This window comes from Ochlerotatus camptorhynchus, unplaced genomic scaffold (assembly GCF_037179485.1).
Source record: "Ochlerotatus camptorhynchus isolate MF236.1 unplaced genomic scaffold, CSIRO-AGI_Acam_v1.1 ptg000041l, whole genome shotgun sequence".
Lineage (NCBI taxonomy): Eukaryota > Metazoa > Arthropoda > Insecta > Diptera > Culicidae > Ochlerotatus > Ochlerotatus camptorhynchus.
Window position 1 is genome coordinate 989,093 of NW_027040532.1, and position 25,885 is coordinate 1,014,977.

The 25,885-nt window shown below is 38.4% G+C and overlaps 1 protein-coding gene across 5 annotated transcripts in view; it reads right to left on the minus strand.

Annotated features, from left to right (window-relative positions):
• exd (extradenticle) overlaps positions 1-25,885 on the minus strand; it is a 145,990-nt gene that overhangs the window by 22,063 nt on the left and 98,042 nt on the right. For 2 of the 5 annotated variants that reach the window (XM_065237016.1, XM_065237022.1), the window contains 5 exons: positions 20,787-20,900; positions 20,536-20,713; positions 20,349-20,459; positions 3,060-3,207; positions 1,883-2,985 (listed from right to left, as the gene is read on the minus strand). In XM_065237016.1, coding sequence (XP_065093088.1) covers positions 2,698-2,985; positions 3,060-3,207; positions 20,349-20,459; positions 20,536-20,713; positions 20,787-20,900 — 839 coding nt within the window. In that variant the 3' untranslated portion in view covers positions 1,883-2,697. Of the gene's footprint in view, positions 1-1,882; positions 2,986-3,059; positions 3,208-20,348; positions 20,460-20,535; positions 20,714-20,774; positions 20,901-25,885 lie in introns of those variants that run through there. The other 3 variants (XM_065236999.1, XM_065237010.1, XR_010518765.1) reach the window with 2 other exon arrangements.

The following is a 25,885-nucleotide window of genomic DNA, read 5'->3' on the forward strand; positions in this document are numbered from 1 at the left end:
ACTTTCGTTTCTTCATTTTTTTCTCAATTTTTCTCTAGAGATACCTTTTTTGTTCATTAGTGGTTTTTTGTTCTCTCTTTGTATTATTTTGCTTCCATCGGATGAGTGTATGTGTGAGTGTGAATGTGTTGGAAAACAAACTTGTACCCAATCAGTTAAATGCTTACAATGTGATAAAATATTGCAACTACGCTGTTGTACTGGCTGTAACTTATATGGTGCATTGTTGCAGTAGTAAAAAGCAAAAGAAGGACAAAACGAAATACAAACCAAAACAAACCTTTTGTCAAATCAAGTTCACAACTCTGGAAACAAAAAGCTAAGTTCGTGGAATCTTGATTCGCAACCAAGTTGACGAACAACAACCAAAAGAAATCACTATACGCATGACAATATGTGTGTTTGTGTGTATGTGTGTGTGCTGTGTTGTTTGTAGACTGTCGGTCGAAATTCTTTTGGGGATTTCCTGAGAAGCTCTCCTTCCAATCAGAAGTGCTGCCAGAAGTTTCGATCCAAACAAGTAGGGAACTGAAAACCTGGCCGAAGAGCATCGTTCTTTCGTTCGTGGTGACGACGACGATGACGAGTGCTCAGTTGTCGGTGTGTTGGTTATATCTTAACGGTAAAAAGCCACTAGATATTACTTTAATTTTGTTTTGCTCTCGATCTTTTATGTTTCTCCCAAACTGAAATTTTCTATTAAAATGATTGGAAAATAGTTTTTTGTTTGTTTGTTCATAATTCATAGTTTTAAATAGTATATTTTCAAACTTTTTTCATTAATTAATAGTTTTTTTTTTCATTATTATTATATCGTATACAAATGATTTGTTCGCTTAATTTTTTGTTTCATCAACTCGCATTCTCTAAAATGTGTCACACAGGTTTTCTAGGAGACCTAGGCCAAAGCCAGTGGTATCCAGCGTTGCCAAGGTGTGCTACCGGGTAGTATCGGCAGCGCCCAAGGCTTGTCTTCGTTCCATTAGCATTTTTGTTTTCTTTGCGCTTGCACATATTGTCAATATTTTTCTTTTGTTCTCTGCGTGTGGCTGTGGATATTATTTTTATGTTTTAGTTGCTGTCTGTTGCGCATGCATACAAACTTACACGCTTGTAGTTGTGTTAGTGTAAATGACAGGGTTGCTAGTTTAACCTTTTGTTGTTGCTGTTGTTGTTGTCTCTATAACTTTAAGTACAAATCCTTCCTGGCGGGGAGTAGAGCTAAATTTTGGTATAGCGAATCGTATAACTGGGTTTCGATTTTTTCCTTCTTTTTGATCGTTTCGAAAAGTTTTTAAAAACTTTGAAAATTGTATACTTGTGTGTGTTCTTGTGTTGGTTTGTTTCTTTCTTATGTGTGAGTTGAAGAGTATGTTGTTTTGTTGTCTATTCGTCTACAGATATTTTTTTTCAAATGGAAGAAATGAAAATGCTCCAAATGCGTCTACTCTAAAAATAGCTTTGTTCCTCCAATCTTCGCTGGAAAAAGGAAACAATTTTGTTGCGTAATCTTCTGGTTGCACTAACTTGCTTTAATTCAATTTACGTATATGTATTTGAGTGTGGCTAACTCGTTCGGGATTGTCCGCGAAGGAGTTTTCCCAGAGCCACGTCCATGGCCATTGTGGGTAATGGTGGATGTTTTTTTTTCTCTCAGAATATTCAGCTAAGGGCTGCATCTTCTGTTGGATCATGACTTACTGTAATAGTATCGTTTTGTGTTTCTCTTTTTTCCCTATCGTCTAATGGTATACACAATAGTTGTTTTTCTTTTAAATTATCCTCTATCGGTAGAATTGAAGTATTCATAACGTTGCTGGCTTTCTTACTTATTTGTGTTAGTAGATTTCGTGTAGGTCAATTAGGAGAATCTGTTGTGGAGAAGAAAAACACATCGGTTCAGAAACCAAGGTATAGTTGTGATGTATTGCGATAGAGTAATGGAGTTATATCTGCTCAAAGCAAAACACGCAAATCAATCAATCCCGAGTCGGTCGAATTCAAGCTTCGAATGGTGATTTGTTTGGGCATTAATATATGTACGCGCGCTCTCACTAAACATAAACAAATCGCTGCTCTCGGCATCTGGGCGGATGTTTGTAAAAGTAGGATAGAAATGCGCTCGTAGTGTAAATAACTAAAATTATTGCAGCGTTGATTTATGTAAAATTTCACTAATGCGTAGAACGGGGGGAGATAGGACCACAATAACCTACTTCTGGAGAAAGTTGTACGTATTCATCAACGAACGAAGCGAGCAATGCTTCAACTCGTCATCTTACCTTCGATAAGAATGATCGTTTTCTAATTGCTTGATTGCAAATGGTAAACCGATTTTTTTTTCGCATGAGATAAAATTTAAATTACTTTGCTTTTTTAAATAATCATCAGCTTAAAAATAAAACTAACCCACTTTTAAGTGCATCAAACCACGAAACAAAGTAATCCTTTTACTCCGTTCTTGATCCTGGGTTCAGAATATATCCAAACCCAGAGTCCCTCTCTCTCACTCTCGCCCACTTTTGAACTAAACTATAACTTCTACCGGTTGCCTACACAGCTGCACTCTATCCGCCATTCAGAAGGGGGGGGGTGCCTGTTTTCTTAATCATTATTATTCGTACGCACTCTCGCGGTTAGGACTCACTCTAACTTACTAAGCTTTACTACCGGATTTGCGCTCTAGTACTCCGCATCTCAAGGACTCAGATCCTGGTGGCCGCCCATCGGGTCGTAACCCATGCTGCCGTCGTACGCTTGCTGCTGATCGTAACCACCGGAACCGAGCGAGTAGCCCATGGAGTCCTGGGCGGGTGCGGGGGACATCATCGGAGTGGCCGCACCACTCGGTGGTCCACCCATTGAGTACGGCGATGCTCCGGCGGCCTTCTTGGCGGCGTACAGATTCGCCTCTTCCTGGGCCTTACCGATGTTCTTCTTGTAGCGAATGCGCTTGTTGCCGAACCAATTCGACACTTGGGAGACCTGGAAGGCAACGGTTGTTCGACATATGTGGATGGGTATCGTATTTCACTTATAATAGCCACGATTAAACTTACGGTGATGCCACATTTTCTGGCCAGTTCCTCTTTGGCCTCTTCCGAAGGGTAGGGATTGCTGAGGTGGCTGTAGAAGTACTCGTTAAGGATTTCAGAAGCCTGCTTGCTGAAGTTGCGTCTCTTTCGTCGGGCGTCCAGGAAGCGGGATCTGGAATTAGCAAAAGATGATTTGACGGAAAATGAATACCTCCGGTTGTTTTTCAATTCGGTCCTTGTGCTGTGCATTATTTCCTAACTCGATCCAGCTAGGTACGAAATTATTGAAAATACTTCAATTTTATGTTTGAGTATGTTTTTAGAACTTGAATTTTGATTACTGTCGAGTGTTGATAATGTTGAGATATTTGCAAGGGGTAATCAACTCTGCACATTGTGCCGAAACACAGCATGCCACACTTTTCGACACGTAGGGCACACGTTGACACAAACAATATTATATAAAACGGCAGAACTGTTGAGTTTTTGCAACCATAGTACTACTTTGTTTACTTCAGATACTGAAAAAAATAATTGAAAAAAAATCAATGGACAGCTGACTTCCGATTCCGCCCCTGGTGAACCATTGTCCAGACCGAATCATCTCGGAGTCATCTGCAGGAGATCGTCTAACGTTACCTATAACGCTGCCGGTTCTACAACGTTGCAGGGAAAATACAGCATAATATCGAAGACTACACAACAAGAAGACTGGCAACTGTTCCCTTCTCCCATACAAATTTCAAACGTCACTGATTACAGCGCCGCTGTCAACCAAAGGTGGAACTTTGAAGCACAAGTGTTAGTTAGACTGTTCCCTTCTCCCATACAAATTTCAAACGTCACTGATTACAGCGCCTCTGTCAACCAAAGGTGGAACTTTGAAGCACAAGTGTTAGTTAGACTGCTCATAAATAGTGACTGTGTGTGTGACCTAATGTCACCGAAACAAATAATCATAACACGACAGTCGTTGTTGTTTTTGTTTTGCTCTACAAAATTTCACGGCAATTTGTATCCTAATCCCAGCAAGCCGGTGGTTATCCAACTCTAACCCGAAACACTTGTCATAGTGGATCAAGTAGAGGATTGAAATTCGGATCGATACCTAGTGAAAATAACTTTTACTTGTGAACGATGAACCGAAATATTGTTTATTTTGTCCGTTGGAAGCAATCAATTATAAGGAATTGGCAGCTTCCACCACCATTGAGTGAACTACCGTCATTCGGAAGCTGCTGAAAATTCAAGGATTCAAAAAGAAGAAAGATCCGGTACCTACATCACGAACCAATGGAAGGCGTAACAGGATCTAATGTTGGAGAAAATGAAAATGAAAGGTTGAAGGACTACAATCCCAAACGGTACGTATTGATAAAGAATATATTTCCATTTGAGATGTTGTCAGAACATGAAACCACCGGATAGTGATCCTCTGTATGCTTTAACAACTCTTGGAATCGACTGACCCATTCCAACTTGAACCCCCCACTGTGGCCAGGTGTCAAAGCCATGCGGAACGGACATGCATTTTACTAATGCACCATACGAATGCCCATAAATGCATCACTAAAGGGCTTAGGAAAAGTGGAAGTTAATTCTGAGATAGCAAACTAATGATCGAGGAAGGTCTCATCATCGTTGTGAATGGCATCATTGCCATAGTTTTTATTTTCAAAAAAATTTAATTACTTATCTGTTCAATTTCAGCTCGTTTTCAGCATAAAGCAAAGAAATAAACGTTTCACTTCTTACGACAATCATAACAAAACCAATAATTGACAGCTATTTATGAATGCACGCATGAATTAACACACACCATCATACACAGGTTCCACTTTTGCTCAGAAGAGGCGTTGCCGTTACTTTCTCCTGATTTTTGGCAGAGTTGCCAGTCTTCTTGATTTGTGGTCTTCGATAATATTCAAGACGTTTGGCAGACGGACACGGATTGAGGCAACATGATCATGGGATGGGATCACTACCTGCTGGATGGATTTTACTGTGCCAAGAATAAATTCGTATTCTCCCGATTCTTCCCCGCCGGCTCTTCTAGTCCAGCATTACAAATGCTTCCATATTAGGACATCACAGTATGCAACAAGATATCGCAAAATACGCCATGTTCCCCTTCATTGTTTCATTGTGTGCGCTGTACGAAATTGCGGAATTCGGGAATCACTCATGAGACGCTACGTATCATTGCACAGTGGTCCAGAATGCAGATTTAGGTGGAATGATATGTTTTGAGCCTGAAATTGAAACTTTAGTCTAAAAGTCTCTTCTACAAAGTTGTTCCTTATAGTTAGGCCCTCATTTTTATGACAATGAATTCTAGGGTGGTTCTTAATATCATTAAAATCAAAAATTTAACTTTTTTGTTTGAATAAATTAAGGTATACATTTTTCTGCAAAGTTGTAGCTGAGCTAATTTCAAGCAACTTTGTTGAAAACAACTTTTTTGTATCTCTTAAATTGGCCGATTTAAAGCTATTTTCCTGAATTGAGTTAGGGTGGCGCTAAAAAAACAGTTATTTTGCTATAATTTTCTTATTTCGAATTTCTCAGCAAAGGTGTCTTGAAATAACTTTTAGAACTTTTTTATTTGAAATTTCTCATGAAAGTCATCTTCCAGAGACTTTTAAAACTCTTTAAGACGAATATTTTATGGTGAATTTGTTGTCTGTATCTCTTCTAATAAAAAAGATGTCTGTATCTCTTCTAATAAAAGATGAATGTATTAAAAAATATGAATAAATTCAAATTGATTTTATACGAGTTAAAAAAATAACATACCTCCAATTTTTTCACATTATTGAGAATAGCATACGCCCTTTCAAATGTTGTAAAAAAACTTTTTTTATGTTTGCCCCAACCAGAGATATTATCATTTGAAAAGTGCATATTTTTAGCATAAAAACGTCAATAACTCTTGATTGACCAAAGATATTGACAAGCTTTATCTAAGATCTAGAAGTTATATGAAGACATCTTTGCTGAGAAATTCGAAATAAGAAAACTAGAGCAAAATAACTGTTTTTTTTAGCGCCACCCTAACTCAATTCAAGAAAATAGCTCTAAATCGGCCAAGTTAAGAGATACAAAAAAGATGTTTTCAACAAAGTTGCTTGAAATTAGCTCAGCTATAACTTTGCCCAAGAATGTATACCTTAATTTATTCATACACAAAAGTTCGATTTTTGATTTTAATGATAATAAGAACCACCCTAGAATTCATTGTCATAAAAATGAGGGTCTAACTATAAGGAACAACTTTGTAGAAGAGACTTTTAGTCTAAAGTTTCAATTTCAGGCTCAAAACATATTCCACCTAAATCTACATTCTGAACCACTGTGCATTGTTACAAGATAATCGGGGATTGGAGACTTATATGTGGGAGTTTCTCCAGATAAGTTCCATGCCGAACTACACCAGAAAGATGACGAAATCGGAACAATTAGATCCGAGAGATTGCAAATTCGATCTAGGCCATTTGCCAGTGGTCAGATAAATAAATAATGATTATAAGAATTAATGTTTTTTTTTAAAGCTGAAACGCATGTTTTTATTTTTTTATTTTTATGAAAATCAAAATGCGAAGTACACCTGCGATTAAAACTTTCGGATCCTTTTATTGTGGAATAATCAATATTTAAATTCAGTTTCAAAAGCAGGGATTTCCCGTTGAACAAACGCCATTACGGCCTTCTTAAGTCCCTTTCCAGCTGCTTTGCGAACTTCCTTGGAGCATTTGGCTTCACATTCTCTGTGCAACTCTTTTCGGTTGATTAGCTTCAGGACAGATGCATTTCCTTCGTGGTCTTTCAGACAATGTTGAAGGTCTTGAAAAATCGGAAACAAAAACCATTGTTTCAATTGAGTTGGTAGTTTTAAAGGAATATAGTACTTACATCAGCATTAAATGAAATAAAATAATTGGAGTCTCGGCTATTGTAGTCTGGGGAGTTCAAACGGTAGTTTTTTTAAACTACCCAACGTTTTGGCGGTTTTTGCCAGCCTTCCTCGAGGGAAATTTTTTCTACTGTAATAAAATTTCCCCTGAGAAAGGCTGCCAAAATAGCCTGAACGCTGGGCAGTTAAAAAACTACGATTTTAACTCGCCAGACTGCTTATCTAAAACTCCAGTTAATCAATTACAAGCCATCGGAAAATTTTCCACCGAAAACCCGATGTAAACATAAATAAAAACAAAAGTCTTTATAAATTCAGGGTTGCCAAACTCATGGGATATTGACGCCTTGATTGATAGATTTCGGCTCATTCGGCAAAGCGTAGCCACAGTTAATGCACTCGGCATAGATTAAGGTGTGCAAAGTTGAGTATTTGAGTTGGATATTTGAGTTTTCTTACTCAGGTTGAACTTATGCTTCAGCTATTTAACGGTGCACAGGTACGATGTGTGCTCTGCATCTGTACGGACACGAAAAATTTCATAGTTTTAGAAAAGAACTTTAGTGCAAAGCACGTGCAAGTGATGCAAGATGACGATTATTAGGCGATTTGCAGGCCGACCAGATGGTTCGGATTGCAGGCGGATTGTGCAAGAGTTTCTGGAGATGAAGTGTTGTGAAATGTTGAGCTAGAATTACGAGATGCAACAGTCTTTCAAGTTTTTGTTGCACGGGCAAACTATCGTTCGTTTGGTGAGGTCGTTCCTGTTTATTTATTCACCTGTTTCAGTATCATTTATAAGTAAACCATGGCCCACTTAGTTATGGGACAAACTCTTTTGCTTATTACAGCGCTCTTAGTGGACCTTTTCGGAAGCTTTTGATGTCTATTTGTTGACAAAACCAATAACAATAAGAGTGTACCGCCACCATACAAGAGGAGCGTAGAAAAAAAAAACGTGCACAGTTATGTGTTCCTTGGAACACCGTATGGCGCGTGATCAAAACGTACAGGGAAACCTTGACGACGAATCAGAAACCTCAAAGTAAACGCCAGAGTGGAACTGCCAACCGTCAGCTCCATGGAAAGGTCGTGAGGTTAATCAGAAGCAACCCAGGTATGTACGATCGCGAATTGAGTAAAAAGTATGATGCCGCCCGTAGTACAGTGCAGATAATTCGCTACCGTGAAGGCTTGCAGGCATACCGCTCCAGTAGGCAACCAAGCCATCACTCAAGCAGAATTTGAATTTGATTTGGTAGGAAATTTGCAGCTGTGGCCAGAAGACAAAGGTTTTTTTTCACTGACAAATTGATCAACTCGGAGGTTTACAAGGCCGAATGTCTCCAGAAGCGAAATCTGCCCTTCATCTAGAGTCACATGATGATCCGTTGACATTTTGGCCGGATCTTGCGAGTTGTCACTACAGCCGGGAAGTACAACAATCGTACAATGGCAACGAAGTCCAGTTTGTCCGAATCCACCCAATTGTACCCAGTTCAGGCCCATTAAAAACTACTGAGCAAATATGAAGAGCGGAGAGCGTGATGAAAACCAGGCGCGAGATGCTCTTCGAGCTGAAGAAGGCCTCCTAGCTCAGCATTGAAGGAGCTCGTCGAAAAATTGTTAGGCAAGGAGGTGCATGCTTTGTAAAATTGAGGGCGGAAACGACCATATGGCGGGAGGCTTCAAATGCCGAGCATTCAGCATACAGGCGCATTACCATTGCAACACAGCACAGCAACTGTTGTGGCAGTGGACAACGGAAACAAAGTGTGACGTTGTAATCATTGCAAAACCGTATCGGGTTCCTCCTGATAACGGTAACTGGGTGGCGGATAGAGCAGCGATTGCTGCAATACCGTATGCGTGATAATTTTTGCACCATTGAGCAATGTCAAAATTAAAAAAAAATCTCAAAAATTTCGTTTTTATTTTTTTTTATTTATTCAAAAGGGGGATGTTTCTCAGAGTCTTGAACTATGTTAATCATCGATCGAGTTTCCACTTGTTTCAATTACGGCCTCCACACGCTTCCGGAATGCACGGCAGGTTCTAATAATGTAGTCTGGATCCATTTCTCTCCAGGTACAGGTCAATGTTTGTCTGAGGTTTGCTGTACTCGGGTGGCGTTTAGAACAGGCCTTGGCCTTAATGACGCGCCATGTTGAGTAATCCAGCGGATTAAGATCGGGGCTGGATGGCGGCCACATATCCTTCGCAGCGATAACCCTCGGAACCCGAGCTGACCCCGGACGACCTGTGGCCACCTTCGCGGATAGTTGTCCTTTCTTTTCTCGGTCTAAAACCTTTTTGACGGTCCACCGGGACACTCCCACGGCGATTGAAATGCCTTTTTGCGACATTTGCGCGTGGGACAAATCACGAATACGCTGCTACTTCGTCATGGTGCCACTGTCAAACTAAGTAAATCATTTTCTTTTATACACAGCCTACTACGGTATGAGCTATAGGTTACGTGCATGCAAAGAAAACCAAGGCATTGTATGCACAGGTGAAACGGGAACCTTATTTGTACGATGGTGCAAACATTATCACGCATACGGTACATGTTATGGGCAGATACCCCATTGAAGACGTGGTTGCGAGCTCATACGAAGGTTTCAGAATCGCGAAAATCAACATCTTGGTATGCAGTTGCTACGCACCCTCAAGATTGACTATGGAGCAATTTGCACTAGATGTTGGATGGACTTACTCAAGAGCTCATCGGACGAAGACCGATCGTCGTCGGAGGATATTGCAGTGGATTGAGGGAGCAGATGTCCGAACGCAAGAGGATATAGTCTACTGGAATCTTTGGCAAAGTTGGAAGTTAGCCTGACCAACGAAGGCACCATCAGCACATTGCGCAGGGGCGGCCGAGAATCCATTATCGGTTCAATACCAGTCGGCGCCGCTGGGATGTTCTGAGGCATAACATCTCTGATCACGCCTTCCTTCGGATGGGAAGTAAAGCCGTTGGTCCCCGGTTCATGAGTTGATGGGTCGATAGGTAGGGTCCAGGTGTGGGAGCTGCCTTCCTGGCACGTCGGTAGCATTGGTGCTCAGCACGGAAAACAAGATCGACGGAAAAAACAAACCAAAGGAAAAAAAAAGAGAAAAGCAGCTATCTGCAATCAAAGGGACTTCCTTCGAATGACTGATATCAGTGTGTTTAATCATTTTACGAAGGCATGGATCATTCTTATTTGAGAATCGCTTGATATCATTCAATTGAGTGTAACCTACACACAAACGGAGCTCTGGTCGACATTCCGGCGAAAAATCTAAGCCAACCTGACTTCTACCGAACCCCAACCCGATGTTGGTCCGACATTCACCCGACATTGAACCGTTCGGGTTAATTTTTCTGGGTTTCTTCCATACTTCACTGTCGTATATCAATTGATAGTGAATGAGGTTCTTTTGAGAAAGTGGATCGCACTTTAACGGGATATCAAGCTGGTCAAAAGTAATCATCTCGCGAATATTACTTTTTAAACAAGTGATGTCTTCGGGAAAGTTTCTGGACATGAAAAGCCTCTGCTTTTGGCTTTGACAGATCAGATCAATTCCCCTAGACTGAAATTTGATATTTATTTTTTCACTAATTTCATATTCATGTCTTCGGCAAAGTTTTAGAAAATGTAAAACAAGAAACTTTGTTGAAGACACTAGGTGTATTTTTCTTTATTTCATTGAAATATGGACCGTTTTTCGAGGAAATCCTCTTAATAGTAGTTTTTACTTTATAATTGTTTTCTTTAAGCTACTGGTTTTAAATGTACTGCAAAATTGTACAAAACTTCACTACACATACATTTTCTCAATATTATAACACACTAGATAGCGTTATTAAGATAACAGACTTAGAGTGTTAATTTCATACGATATCTAACGCTTATCATCTTCAACTATGTAAAATTGTTAACTTCACGCAGAAGTAATACACACAAAATAGTTAAAGTCGTTAATTTCAAATAACAGACTAAAGTGGTAATTTTTATACGATAGATGAGGAGATAAAAGTATAGAATTGATAGTTCCGTTTAGAGTACGACAGTGTCAAAATTGAATATAGAGAGTAGAAAGCGAGCTGGGACAACTTTTTAGGAAGGTACAAATCGGTTTTATCATCTCTCTTTACCAAACTCCCCCTTTGGAGAGGGATGGTGAGGGGTGTCCCGGATGAGATCTTTCCTTTATTTTTCTCTTGCACCATCGTACAATTTAATTATTATATGAAACATTAAATGCTGGGTACGGGAAGGTCAACCAGGGCACCCGACTGAAGCGAAATGAATGGGGAGAGTGGAAATGGCAACTCCATGTCTTTAGCATTTCGTGAATTGAGGGCGAGCCCTTCTCCTCACTCATTGGAGCATCCTCCTATTGGATGGCCTGGTGTTTTGACCGCTTGTATGATGAGATTCTCATTTATCCTGTGGATGCACGTTATCGATGTTGCCCACGAATTCACTCAAATTGTTTTTAGCCAATGTATGGGGCAGGTTGGGTATAATTAGGTTATTACACTTTATCAAGTCGAACAGCGAGGATAGCCCACAGTCTACCGATAGTTGTCTTGCTGCAGTGAGTGGTAGTTCCATATCATCATTAGACCTGTGCGCCGGCGCACGACGCCGCCGCGCCACGCCGCCGCGCCACGCCGCCGCGCCACGCCGCCGCGCCACGCCGCCGCCACCGACGATTTTCATATGCCGCCGAAAATGAGCCAAAACTCCGTAACATCTTTTCGGTAAAATGCATATTGAACTCGTTGAAATTAGAACTTGTGTGCACGCTCTACTCTAAAATGAGTAACATAGCCAGAACTGAATTTTGAGTAAAACTACTAGGTATTTGTTGATGAGTTATTTTTATTCATTCCCATAAAATCCAAAATATAGGGATCTGAGTCAAAAATACACAAATGGTCAAACATTTCGTTTCTTTTCTTTTTTTCTTTTTGATTAATAAAGCAAAAACTGAAAAACATTTTAATCTAGCATTTTATTTTATAGCAAACAGAATGCAAAACAATTACCTCACAATTTGCAGTACATTTTCTCATCCACGGTGGCTGCAATTTGCTCCATTTTCGAATGATTCCTTTCGAAATTTTCAAATTTTCTTCTACGACGGAAAGGCAAACTTCGTATTTTTACATTATCACAACGCCATTTTACTTTTTTTTTAAAACTCAAAATTGAGATCCACCTTTATTTATTTATTGTTCAGTCAATGTTACTCAAATTCACAAATCTCGCGTCACTTTTCAAATAGACACAGTCACTTAGAATGTAACATATCCACCATTTTGAGAAAATCAAAGTTGAAGTTCGACAGATTATTATTTTATCTGTTTAAAACAATACATTTTGCAATACTATTTTTAATGCAGTCAGTAACGTTGAAAATTAAGTAGAAACGGTAAAATCACAATTTTGCTTTAAATTTCATACTACAACATAGAAAAAAACCAAATAGGACGTTTTGACAAGTCGAGTTGTACATCGGACATGTTACATTGGACGATTTTTCTCAATAACATAATCAATGAGTGTTACATTGGACGTTTTGTCTACATGATACTAGATTCCCTTTCACAGATTTCAGAGTAGAATACCTAACTTTAGGTTGGCCCCGCCTTTAGAAAATGAGCACCAATCATGTTAGGCAGTCTGAATGACCGAAGTAACAATCATGTACCCATCATTTCAAACTGTAAATTGGACAATTTTTGATCAATAATTATCTTAAATAAATGAAAGTAAATTTGGAAGCATGTTTTTGCATCACATACAATGATAGAAGAGCATCGGGTAACTCGATTTGCTTACATTTGTTACTTAGGACCTTTTGAAAAGTGACGCGAGAAATCAAAACGTTTGACGTTTCAAAAGTAGTTATGAAAACGAGTACGTCTGACTCATTTTTGAGTAGCCTCAATGGTGGCCAGTGACTTTTCATTTTGAAATTCCCGGTTTTTCCAGTTCAAATCTTAAAAATTTCCCGGTTGTTAATATTCAACAAGAAACGAAATTGTACGCTTTTTTTAAAACGTGGCCAACTGTATATTCAGTGGTTATTTGTGGGAAAAATGAAAGCCAAATTACAGAAAATGTTTTCTAAAGCTATAGGAAAAATTCAACTAAATGAGTCACTTAATGTATTCAGAACGATTTATTGATCTTTCGAGATACTTTGATAAATCGAATTCTACCACTTTTTATGATCGATACATCTTATGATTTATTATTATTATTCCATATTTATGAAATAGTCGTGCAGTCATAATTGTCAAGGTTTTGAGACTTGGAAGTATTTTAAGAGTTAAAACAAATTACAGAACAATCGATAGTATCTTGCGGACAAACCCTGGAATTTTCAGTAAAATTTAAAAGTATTCAAAGTGTTGATTTTAAAAAAAAAACTATTGAGGAGGATCCCACATAGTTTTCGAAGGAGAAGTTCAGAGCAGAGTTCTAGAATTATTCTGACATGAAGTCCTTAGAAATTGTTAGAAGAATTTGGAGGGATTTCTGTGGAGAAGCTTGCAAGTTCTAAATTAAATTATTAGGTAATTTTTGAAGAATCCTTAGAGAATTAAGATGAGAATTCAACTAGAAACAGAGTTCTAAGAGTATTCTGGCGATAATTTCAACCCTAGTGTGAATGATTCATCAAAGAGCTCCAACAAAATTTATTGCAAAAAAATTGCTAATAATCAGAAAGAAATTCTTTAGAATACTCCAAGAGGTTCCTAAATAATTTCAAATTTCGAAAGATTTATGCTACAGTTATAAGAAAAGTTTGAAAAGGATTTCAATGAAATCAAAGTCTCCGAATATGTTTAAGTGAATTCTAAGACGGATTCCAAACAATTTCTTAGAAGGGGTTTCAAGGAAATTCCAAAAAGAATTCAATGGTAATTATTACGCAGAGTGTTTTCTGGTTAATTTTAAAAGAATTCTATAATTCAAAGCAAAATTCCAAGTTCATTCTGAAATTCATATCATGAGAATTTATAATAAAATTAAAACCCGGGAAATAATAGTTCAGTTTCAGTCTTTACAAATATTTGTTTCTTAAGTCCAGCATCTTCAATATTTTGTTTTAAGGCTCATGCACTTTACATCTGAAATTGAATCGCAAAACAATTTGAAATATTGCTGAGTGATTAAATTTTAAAAACAATAAAGTGGGAATCTGAAGAAAATGCAGCAAAGAGAGAAAAACATTCATTTGGTAAAAAATCACTCTGTTTTAATGGTTTATTCTCAAATTCTGGTGTGAAAATATATTCCTATGGTGTGTCTAATTTATTTTTCCCGGTTCTCTCATCGAATTCCCGGGGTTTTCCGGTTACTTTTCAAGTTGCTGGATATTTCCCGGTATTCCCGGTTTTCCCGGCTCGCTGGCCACCCTGTATCTAGCTCACAGGGGGATGAATCATTATTTTTCCTCCTGCTCGCACTTGTTCGAGATAGTGTTTTGGTGCGCTGATCAAACGTCAAAAATCTCAGTTTAGTGGTTTCATCTCGATGAGCGAAGATCTATTGGTGAGGCAGAAGGAAACTAGCTGACTCTTTCTTTCGCTCGATTCGACGAAAACACCGGATGAATGAAACAGTGAACTAGAGTTTCCTTCTGCCTCACCTATAGATCCTGCGCATTACGTCATGCCCGAACAACGTTTTAGATGGAGATATTCTATGCTTTTGGAAAATTAGAAAGCTGAAGTAACTTTGGTTCGCAAGGTATTGTGTGTGCTCGAAACCAGCACGCCAAGTGAACGATTTTTTTTTCTTTATTAGAGTGACTTTTGACGTAGGACTACGTCTGTGATTTCTATATGGGGGTACACTTTGTGAAAACCGAAAATGGAACATGTAACAAAATTATGAAAGATTTTGAACGTTAATATCTCAGCTGCCCCTGGACCAATTTCAATAATTTTATCACCAATCGATCAGATCGCATCTGTTAAATTTAAGACTTTATCATTTTTCAGAATTTCCCTATTGAAAATTTAACGAATGTGCAATTGTTGCTATGATAACTAATATTCCCAAAGTTGAATTCCATCTGGTCTCACCAAACGGTGTTTATTCAATCACCGCGTGGTGAGTGGTGGTGGTGTTCTCCAGTTCACAACGAATGGCAAGAAGCGTGCTGCAACCCACATGAGCATCCATAGAAGGAGGAAGAAGCCGCACCGCTTCGTGAGTCGCTGTGGGCCATCTATGCCAAGCACGTCATACCAAAGAGTGTAAACAGATAGAACCCCGCTCAAATTCCGATTCCTACACAAAACACAAGCTCTTCCTGCAGTTAACAAATAAAATTTATTATACAAGATCTTGTAGTCCTACGTCACCATTGCGTACAACCCTATAGGGCTGTCCCTTGAAGTTTTTTTCTTTATTAGAGTGGCTCGTTCGTCACCTCACAAAGTGAACGAATTTTTAACATAGCTGGGCTGACCGTATCTGCACGTTGGTCAGGCATCCACCCTAACAATGTGGACAAAACAATATTCATTCATGACGATTACAGCATTTGCAAAAATAGAGTTGACGAGGATCGGATTAACATAAAGGTGAATAAGTGACTATTATTAACAACACGATGATATTTGAGCTTTTTTAAATCTCTTACAAGTTGTGCGGGATTCTACGTATATCCGAAAGACATCATCTTCAAATACATAAACACAAAGTTACATGACTGCAATGCGTGTAGATTCAAATATGTACCAAAGTAATAAAAGCATATAATGTATCGCTATCAACATATTAATAACGTGTAATGCTCAATAAATGAAAGAATTCCTAGGACCCATTAAAATGTTACGTTATACAACAGATTGCTTTTAAATACTATCCACCCCTACATAACGTACTTTTCTTATACTTAATAAAAGGGTTGTAACACTTTGCCATACGACTCCACCTCCTGCAATTTTAGAAGTACTTGACATACTTTTCTAAACAAATTCCGCGCGCAAAGCCAATGAAAACGGCTCAAAACTGAGTAAGAGTTACTCATATTTGAGTTCATGTTACTCAAATTCGCGAAAATGTATGTCACTTTTTGAGTCAGGGCTGGTAGCGATGAATGCTGTCACAAATAGTGATTTTAGTGACCATATTGAAGAAATAAGTGACCAAATAATGACTTAAGTTGTAAAAAAGTGACTAAAAAGTGACCTAAGGGAAGAAAATTAATCGTTCTGATTGGCATACCAAATGAATGTTTGATGTTTTAGACTTACTCAATTAGAATCTCAAAAACACTTAAATATGTACGATAGGAACCTTTAAAGCGAAAGATGCAATAGAAAGTTTATGACTAAACCTCCAAGTGTCTACTGCCTGAAAAAAACTGAAAACCGGGAATTCGCAGGGAATCTTATCATTACTCATGAAATTTAATAATTTTCTTACTAAGAATGCAATTTAAAATAAAAACATGTAATATTCCTAGTTATTTTCATTCACACATTGAACTTTATAGATCCAGAATGGATTTATCTTCAGAAACAAATACACAAATTTATAAATTCTTACCTGAAAAGTTATAATACTTCAAGAAATTTTCAAGAATCTGGAGTCAAATCCCTTGAACAGTTTAAAGGCTCATGGAATTTTATTATAATTTCTAACGACCTCATTCCACGGGAGTTCTGGGAAAAAATCTAAATATTCCTGAATTTAATTAAACTGCCTGGAAGTTATTTTGTAGTTTGAGAAAATAACCTTAAGCGCGCAATACTTCTCATAATTTCTTTTAACTTCTCTAAACTTTTTCGGACTTCCTAAAGTTTCCACAATTCTCCAAACGATCATGAATCTTCTCTAAAGTGTTAACAATGCACTGAATTTCTAGAAACTTTTTTAAAATGTATGTAATTTCCCTGCTCTGGAATATCTCTGCTGTGAGGATACCTGTTCTTTCTTGATTTTTTTTTTTGTTTAGAGCTTTATTAGCGAGATCAATATCTTTTTCGCAGTTCTCGAAACTTCTCTGAAGTGTTTGAAGTTCTCATGAACCTTGTTGTATTACCATGTATGTAATTGAACTGTTCTAAAAATGTTTAAGCTTGCATGAACTTTTGGACTTATGTTAAAAACTCAATAATTTTCTTAACATCTCTAAAGTTCTCTGAAAATCTGGGAACTTTTGAAATTTCCCGCTAATTTAGTGAAAGTAATTGAACTGAACCCCCCTGAAATTCCTTTTGTTTTTGGAGCTTTATCAAACAGATGCTCCCGAAATGTTCATAAAAGTTCCTGAAGTTCTCGGATCTTCCCTTAGGTTCCATAGACTTTTATGAAGTTCTTGAAATGTTTCTGAGGATCTCTGTACTTCTGTGTAATTTTCGAAGTTATTCTGAAATTTCAGGAACTTCTTTAGGCTTCCGCTCCGCAGCTAATTAATCTATGATTTTCACTGAAGTTCTCAAAATTTGTGTGAAGTTCAAATCATCGAAACTAATTCATAACTTCTTCAATAGTCTAGAGTTTTCTGATGTTTTTAAAACTGCCCAAAATATTTCTCAATTTCCTTCAAATTCTCTAGAGTGCCCTGCCTTAGTATTTTTTAAAGAACCCACCATTTTACTGTAATTGATTAAATTGCCTTTAAGTTATACAATTTTCCTTATGTTTATAAAAGCTCACGGAATTTTGCCTTAAATCACTAATTTTCCCTGTAAGAAGTTTTCTATGCTTACCTTAATTTCTCTAAATTGATCAAATGTTCCGGTAAATTTTCTGATATATATTTATATCTATATAATTCCCTGAAGCTTCTAAAAATTTCGGATCAATCATAGAATTCTTGGAATATCCTATAATTCCAAGGAACTCCTTGTAAGTCGCTGCAAATTTCCTTAAGTTAATGGGAAATGTTATCGTCCTCGAAGTACTCAGAATTTAATTGAATATAATGAAACAATCAAAAATATCTAAATTTCTTAGAAGTTTTCTTGAATTTCTTGAAAATATCGGTTCTCGTTTTTTTAATTAATGGAACTTCGTTGATGATCTCTAATCAACTTAGCTAAACTTCCGAATTTTCAATAGATCTTGAAATTCCCATGATATAACCCTCTTGAAATACTCTCACATTTTCCGGATGTTCATATAATTTTTATTGCGTTCCAGAAATTTTCTCTGAACAAACCGAATTTTTCGAACTGCCCTTTGATTCTCTGATCTGTCTTCATGTTCTCAGAGCTTCCCTAAAACTCTCAAATCTAATGAAGATTTCAGTTCTGCTTGAAATAAAATGAATTCTCGTAAACACCTTTAAACTTCCCTGGAATTCTCTGGATTTCTGTGAAGTTCTTGAAATATTTCTGAAGTTTTCATTAAATTTCTTAAGGGTCTATACTGAATCTCTCGGAACATCTTAAGGGTTCTCGATTTTATTTCAGCACCTCATGGATCTATCCAGAATTTGTCCAAACTCACGGTTATCGATTTTTAATCCAATTCAATAGTCTGGGCTAAAGTTTTGGGGACTTCCCCTTAAGATCTCTGGATTTCCCCAAAGATCTCTAGATCTAGTTTTTCTGAGATCAATAGAACTCCATTAAAGTTTCCACATTTTTGATAGTACGAAACGTCAAGACATTAAAAATGTTGTGATCTTAGACTTACTAAAATGAAGTAAGTGTTCAACTTCAACATTTAATGGATTTGAGCTAAAGCTTTTTTTTGAACTGATTGTCATGTCTTAAAAACGTTTGCGTTAAAAACATATTTTTAACACATTTTATGGAAAAACCTGAAAAACTCAGGGAACTTTATTTAGCCAAATGATTGGACATCTTGTAGATAGAGAAGAATGATTAAACGTAAAAAAAAAACAAGGTCGAATTGTTCAAAAAATAGAACAAAATATAGGCCAATCCAGAAGAATGATCAATCTTGAAATAAATTCACTTTTAAAAAAGTTTGAAATAGTGACTTATTACAAGAAAAAGTGACTTTAGTGACTTGGCCTTAAAAAAAGAGACTTTTTAGTGACTGGCTTGAAAAAAGTGACCAAGTCACTAAAAAGTGACTCGCTACCAGCCCTGTAGAGTAAGTAAATTTTCCGACGTTTTTCCGAGGAATACTTCTCGAATATGAGGAAAACTGATTGTGGTTTTAGTCTGCCTACTAGTACACTTCTAACATGTGTACAATTTTTTTTAAATTTTCCCCATATTCGAGAAGTTTTGCCCGGGAAGGTGTCGGAAAATTTACTCATAATTTGAGTGACCCAAATAAACTCACGCCGACCAACGCCGCCGCCGGCGGCAGAAAACAACATATCACGCCGCCGCCGAAAATATTTATCATACAATTTCACAAAAAGATTGATAAAACAAAAAGTTCAAAAATTGCCCAAAAGTTGTTGTTCAATAATTTTTAGTATTTTTAATTGTCTATCTTGAAAATTTCACAGAAAATAGAATTTTCTACAAGATTTTTACTGAATATATTCAAACATTGTAGAAGTTAGTTTTTGTTATTTAAGGTTTACTATAAACCCTTGTTCGGAATTTTTACCCAAAATTACTTGAAATTTTTCACCATGAATATTTTTCCTAAAAATTTACTATTTTTTCCAACAGAAACGGAATTTCGATTGGAAGAGACGTGTTCAAATTATGATTACATTTTGTTGAAAATTTTCAAATACACCATTGAAGTATTTTGCGAGATTCAAAATAGCCGAATTTTAGCTCAAATGTGAATAATTAACCATAGCAAACAATTGTACAAAGTTTCATGCGAATCGGAGAAGGTCGCGTCGGATCGATTCGTCATGTGACATGGAACCATAGATTAACACTAAGAACATTTGGGGGTCCCGAAGAAACATGCTCAATTTTTTGGCTCAGGAAGTAGAAGACCTTCGGTTCCGAAACTTAGGCAATTCCTTGAACTCCTTATCAAACTCTGTCAAATTTATAAGGCAAATTAAAACAAACACAAACTTTTACAGTTTCTAGTACGAGGATGGGAGTGGAAAAGGTCATAAGAAATTTTTCAAATTGACTTTTTTTTTGTAAAAAAATCTCGTTGCCAGTGCATGGGACCAATGGGCTAGTCAAGTACTGAGCCAATTTAAAATCATAAGTTTGGTGAAATTGCTCAATAGAACGAGGGTCCCTGACTACCTTTGCAGAATTCTGAGGAGTTACGAGACAGACATGGGAGTAAAAACTGGTTTGAATTTCTCTGAAATCTTTGGTGTTTCAACGAAATAAATCAATCGTTTTTCAAATGATTGCTGATAATGGGTTAATAGAAACTTCAATTAGGGTGAACCAATCTGATTCGAATCTATGCGGAAAGAAAAGATAACATCATTCACCAAAACCCAACACTCACCTCAAGATCATAACAGCTTCGCAGGTGGACTGTTTCAGCTGCATCTGAATGGAGCTGAATTTCCGGTGAATAATTTGCACCATTCGCTCAATCTCCTTCGGCGTGATGGGCCTAAATGAAGACACAAACGGAGAAGATTGTCATTTATTCCGCTAGCCCGGTCGTAAATAAAGCATTTTACACCCACCTGGTACGGCTCTGTTCGCGAAGTAGGTTCATAACGTGCGTGGTAAACTCGCTGCATGCTTGTTCGTACTTCTCCAGCTCTTGGTGGTAAATCTGGCGTATTTGCGCCAACTTAGCCCGATAGTCTGAGTGTTCGATGGCATTGTCTTGACCGGGAAGGTCCGACTGCGACATAAAGTCTGTCGGGGATTTTGAACGGAAAATATGGATGAATAAATAACGTGCTTCAGGGCAACTTACCGTTCGCCGCACCTGCACCACCGCCTTTCTCCGGTCCAGCGACACCTTCCGCGATCAACATGTTGTCCAAGCGCATCAGTTGAGGATCTGGGGGTTCCTCTTCCTGGGTGTTTCTCAGCGACAGGACTGTAAACGCAAAGGAAAGGGGAAGTTTAATGATTGCAATATGTTCCTCTTCATATTATCAGCTAACATGGTGGGTAAATCTCAAGCGCTTTTTATATGCGGAAATGGTTATGACTCTATGTTTGTTTAAATATCAATTTTTTCGCTCCATCAACACTTGTTGCGTTACACCTCCTTCTTTGGCACGCATGTTACCCTCTACCTTTCCCCTCCGACAGTTTCTGTCAATTGGCTAGTTGTTGGATTTCGGGGGTATGGAATGCCCATTTAAATATCATAACACATAATAATGCTGCCATTACCGTATCGTTTCTTCCGAGCGAAAAGAAGGCAGAGCGTGCGGCCAATTCAGCACATTACATAGAAATCGGCCATGAAAGAGATAGAGGAAAAGACACTAAAGCGCTCACCCCGTCTCGCCGCGCCGTCAGTTCATCGGAGGCAGCGTGGAAACAGATTTTATAGGTTTTTTACGACTAATAAAGCAAATAGTTATGGCACAATTTCAGAAACAGAACCGAAAGCTGGAGAGCAGTTTAAGCGGGTTTCTTGGAGGAAAGGTGGGTGGTTGGTTCCTCTAACTGTCAGAACGATGCGTGTGTGTATGCGTGGACAAACGAAAATTGGCCACCGCGGTGGGTATCTTGGGAATTGCCTTGCCCCCCATTTGCTCGGTATGCTCTGCGGCTTTGTTTTGTGGCTTATTCAGTGGGGTAGTTTTAGTGGTTTTTGGTTACTTGTAGATGATCAGTGTCATAAATGAGATTATCAAAATGAGGTTGTTTGATTTTGTTTTATTGTGTGGAAAATTAATAGTTATCAATCAGTGAAAGTTGCACGTGAAAAGAGGGCAGATCTTGAGAGATTCAAAACCTAATGTCCACGTAATTTTTGCATCACTGACATTTGCCCGTAACTCATCCTGCATACGATAAAAAAAAAATTATCAAATTTTGTTGCATTATACTTTAATGTGTATTTTTTACATCCTGTAAATTTGAAATTGTACATTGAACAAAGCAACCGTGCAAAGATATTGCTCGCACACATTATCCTACTGCGAACTCGGAAACGATTCGGGATAATGCATACTACTGTTTCAAGAGTGTTAAAACGGTTTGACGGACGTTTGACCATGGAACACAAGCCCGGTGCAGGTCGAAAATCAGGTCCAGTAAGCTAAAACGTCCAACAGAATAAAACGGCAAAAAAGGTTATCTTCCATTTAATTCCACTTAATTCATTTTGGTATCTATGACAGAGATCTATTTAGATCAGCTATGGCAGATTATGCACGAGTACGGATTTCCGGATAAACTGACGCGATTGGTCAAGGCGACGATGGATCGAGTGATGTGCGTTGTTCGAGTATCGAAAACACTCTCGAGTCCCTTTGAATCTCGAAGGGGGTTACGGCAGGGTGATGGACTTTCGTGTTTGCTGTTCAACATCGCGTTAGAAGGTGTAATCAGAAGAGCTGGGATAGGCACGAGTAGCACGATCTTCAGGAAGTCCATCCAGTTTCTTGGCTTCGCCGATGACATTGACATCATGGCACGGAACTTTGAGACGATGCGATGGCGGAAACGTACATCAGACTGAAGGCTGAAGCTAGGCGGATTGGACTTGCCATCAACGCATCAAAGACAAAATACATGAAAGGAAGCGGTTCTAGGGAAGACAATGTTAGCCTCCCATCCCGAGTTCAGATTGACGGTGACGAAATCGAGGTGGTCGATGAGTTCGTGTATCGAAAATGATACCAGCAGAGAAATTCAAAGACGCATTATGGCTACTTTGGACTCCGGAGGACGCTCCGGTCGAATAAAATTCGCCACCGCACGAAGTTGACTGTCTACAAGACGCTGATTAGACCGGTGGTCCTCTACGGCCACGAGACCTGGACTATGCTCGTGGAGGACCAACGGAACGGAAGGTGTTGCGTACCATCTACGGTGGAGTGCAGATGGATGAAGGAACGTGGAGGAGGCGAATGAACCACGAATTGCACCAGCTGCTGGGAGAACCATCAATCGTCCACATTGCAAACATTGAGCGACTACGGTGGGTTGGGCACGTTGTAAGAATGCCACACGACGACCCAGTGAAAATGGTTTTAGAAAGCGAAACAACATGAACAAGAAGAAGAGGCACATGGATCGAGTAGAGTGGAGACGACTTCTTCGCACAGCAGAGGACATCAAGGCCTTAGCTTGATTAGTAAGGTAAGTATCTATGACAGATACGTATTTCGACTACAATGTGGAGTCTTCATCAGTGTCATTCCCACTAAAGACGTATCCAAATCTAACCCCCTTAAATACTCATATCCTAGGTAAAAATGTGCATTCAAAAGTAATCCGAATGCTTCGGTAAGGATGTGACTAAAAAGTTGGATGTTTCAAAAAGTTATGTCCCGAAAGTGAAAGGTCGTGCTGAATTACATACGTACAAGGTCCAGAAGTTCCCCAATCGTGATGAATGGCAGAATTTGGTGGCCATAACACGCGCAAGAAAGCTGTATTTGGAAATTCTAACCAAATTTGATTGCTGTGTAATGGATAAGGAAACAAACGTCAAAGCTGACTTTCTACAATTATCGAGATTGGAATTTTTCACTGCCCGTGATAAATTTGATGTGACAGATATATTTAATCAGGAAAAAATTTCGAAGTTTGCCAAAACATTTATGATTTGGCAAGCAATCTGTAGTTACGGTAAACGAAGTGAGATTTTCGTCTCAACCGGAACTGTGAATTAAGAAATTTAGCTAAATGAGCGCCTCCAAAAACGTCTACTATCATTTTTGAAGCAACAGTGTTTTGGCCAGGGTTAGCCTCGTCCTACTATGCAAAATCGGTATTGGAATGGTATCGGATGAACAATATCAATTTTGTGCCCAAAGACATCAATCCGCCAAATTGTCCAGAACTCCGACCTATCGAAAAATACTGGGCCTTCCATTCATTTTGGCTAAACAAATGTTTTATGAAATTATGGAATAATAAGATATTATAATAATATTTTGTTTGTGTATGCAACAAGAAAAGATTGTGGAGATTATGTTTGACACATAACCCGAGCAAAGTCCAGCATCAAAATGACAGCAAATTGAAATCAAGTTTTGATATCAACATCAAACTGAAATCATAATTTGATTTCAGTTTACGCAATGGACAAATTTGATACCAAATTTTGTTTTCATTTTGCTGTACATATGCTCTTCAAAAATATGTTGTTGCGGGTTTGTTTTCATTGCCTTAGCATAACAACAAATTGAATACTTGTTTTGTTATCAACCGGAAAAATTGATAACAAATTTAATTTTCAGTTTGCTTTCACTGAAAGCAGAAATAGTTTTCAATGTGATGTCACAGGAAGATTTGTTTGCTCTCAATTTTGATATGTCAAAGCGACAGCAACTTGAGTTATCATTATCACCGAAATCACAACATCAAATTTAGATTTCAATTTGATCTCAGACTTTGCTCGGGAATACCAGCCAATGTTGCTGCATGAGAGTCGCAATAAGCGATTTTGTCATTTATCTCACCCACTCTTCGCTCTTCACTCTTCACGAAGAGGCGATCGTCAAACAGCTGATGGTAGTAACGCTTTGTACATTCCTATCAATGTGCTCGTCGAAGCTATCTCCATGACCATCCATCAAGTTGACGAAAGAAGTAAAAAGCAACTGGTGAATGTCGTCTTCGGTTGTGATCCATAACCGATCTGGTCATTCCCGACAATCACGACACTCATCTATGCTCGTTTTGAAGCAGTTGCTGCTTTGCTTGCTTATGTGAGTGTGTTGGTGAGTGAGCCCAACAGCTTCCGTTTAATGTTGTCTGCTTTGTTTGTAACTCACACAGTCGCGCCTGCCGAGACGAACTTGGAATGCGTAAGCATTGTTTTCATTTTATTCTGTCTTTTCGCTTTTTCTCATGATCGTACTGCAGAAGTCTTCACTGTTTTCGTTGTGCTTTTCATCATCAGCAGCGAGTGTAACGTTTTGCTTGTGAGCAGCGACCATTACTGGTGATTGTTGTTTGCCATGGCTCTACCTCTCACTGCGTGACAAAACGATCTGTCAGCGATAGTCGGTTAATGGGTAGACGAGTGTCACGTGAGTGTCATGATATTTTGCATCACTGGTGCACAGTGTTATGACGGGAGTAGCACTTTTCAATCGGGAGAGACGTGGCTTAGAGATTTACAAGAATGGCTGCATATTTTAGGCTGGGTGCATAATATTTTGACACTCATATAATATATGTTGCATTGACTGTATGGTATTCAAAAGCGTAGGAAAATGCGAATTTTGATGCTTTTCCTAAAGACATCTTTTTAAAGATCGATGTGTAATTTTCATCACAAGAGGGGTTAGCTCTGGTCGACATTCCGGCGAAAAATCTAAGGCAAGCCGACACCAACCTGACTTCTATCAAACCTCAACCCGATGTTGACCCGGCGGTGCCAACTGGGATTGAACCCAGGCCTGCTGGGGTGAGAGATAATCACGCTTACCACTACACCACCGGCGCCGCTATAAGAGCAACCTCATGTTAGACGAAAATCATTAAAGTCACGCTTATGAATTTCATATGTCAAGAACAACATATGACCCATGTGACTCTAACGCAAACCATAAACATCACCGAGTAGGGGAAACTTTCTCCTTCCCGATGATGTTGTTGGTTTGCGTCGACCATCCTCGGTTAATGAGAAAAGGGCTTACAAAGCTTTGTTTACAAAAAGCTTATATGCCATTTTCACATGTGACTCTTGATGTGTCGTTCATAAGTGGAAGCCTTATTAAATTTATAATTTTATTTGCCTCAGTGTATGGTCCAGGTGTGGGAACTGCCTCCCTGCTATGTCAATTATACAAGGTCTGGAACAACAGGCAGCTTGCTGGTGTTAGAAGCAAAAATCTTGTAAACATTACTGAGCAAACGAATGACGATGTCACGGCAGCACAACAT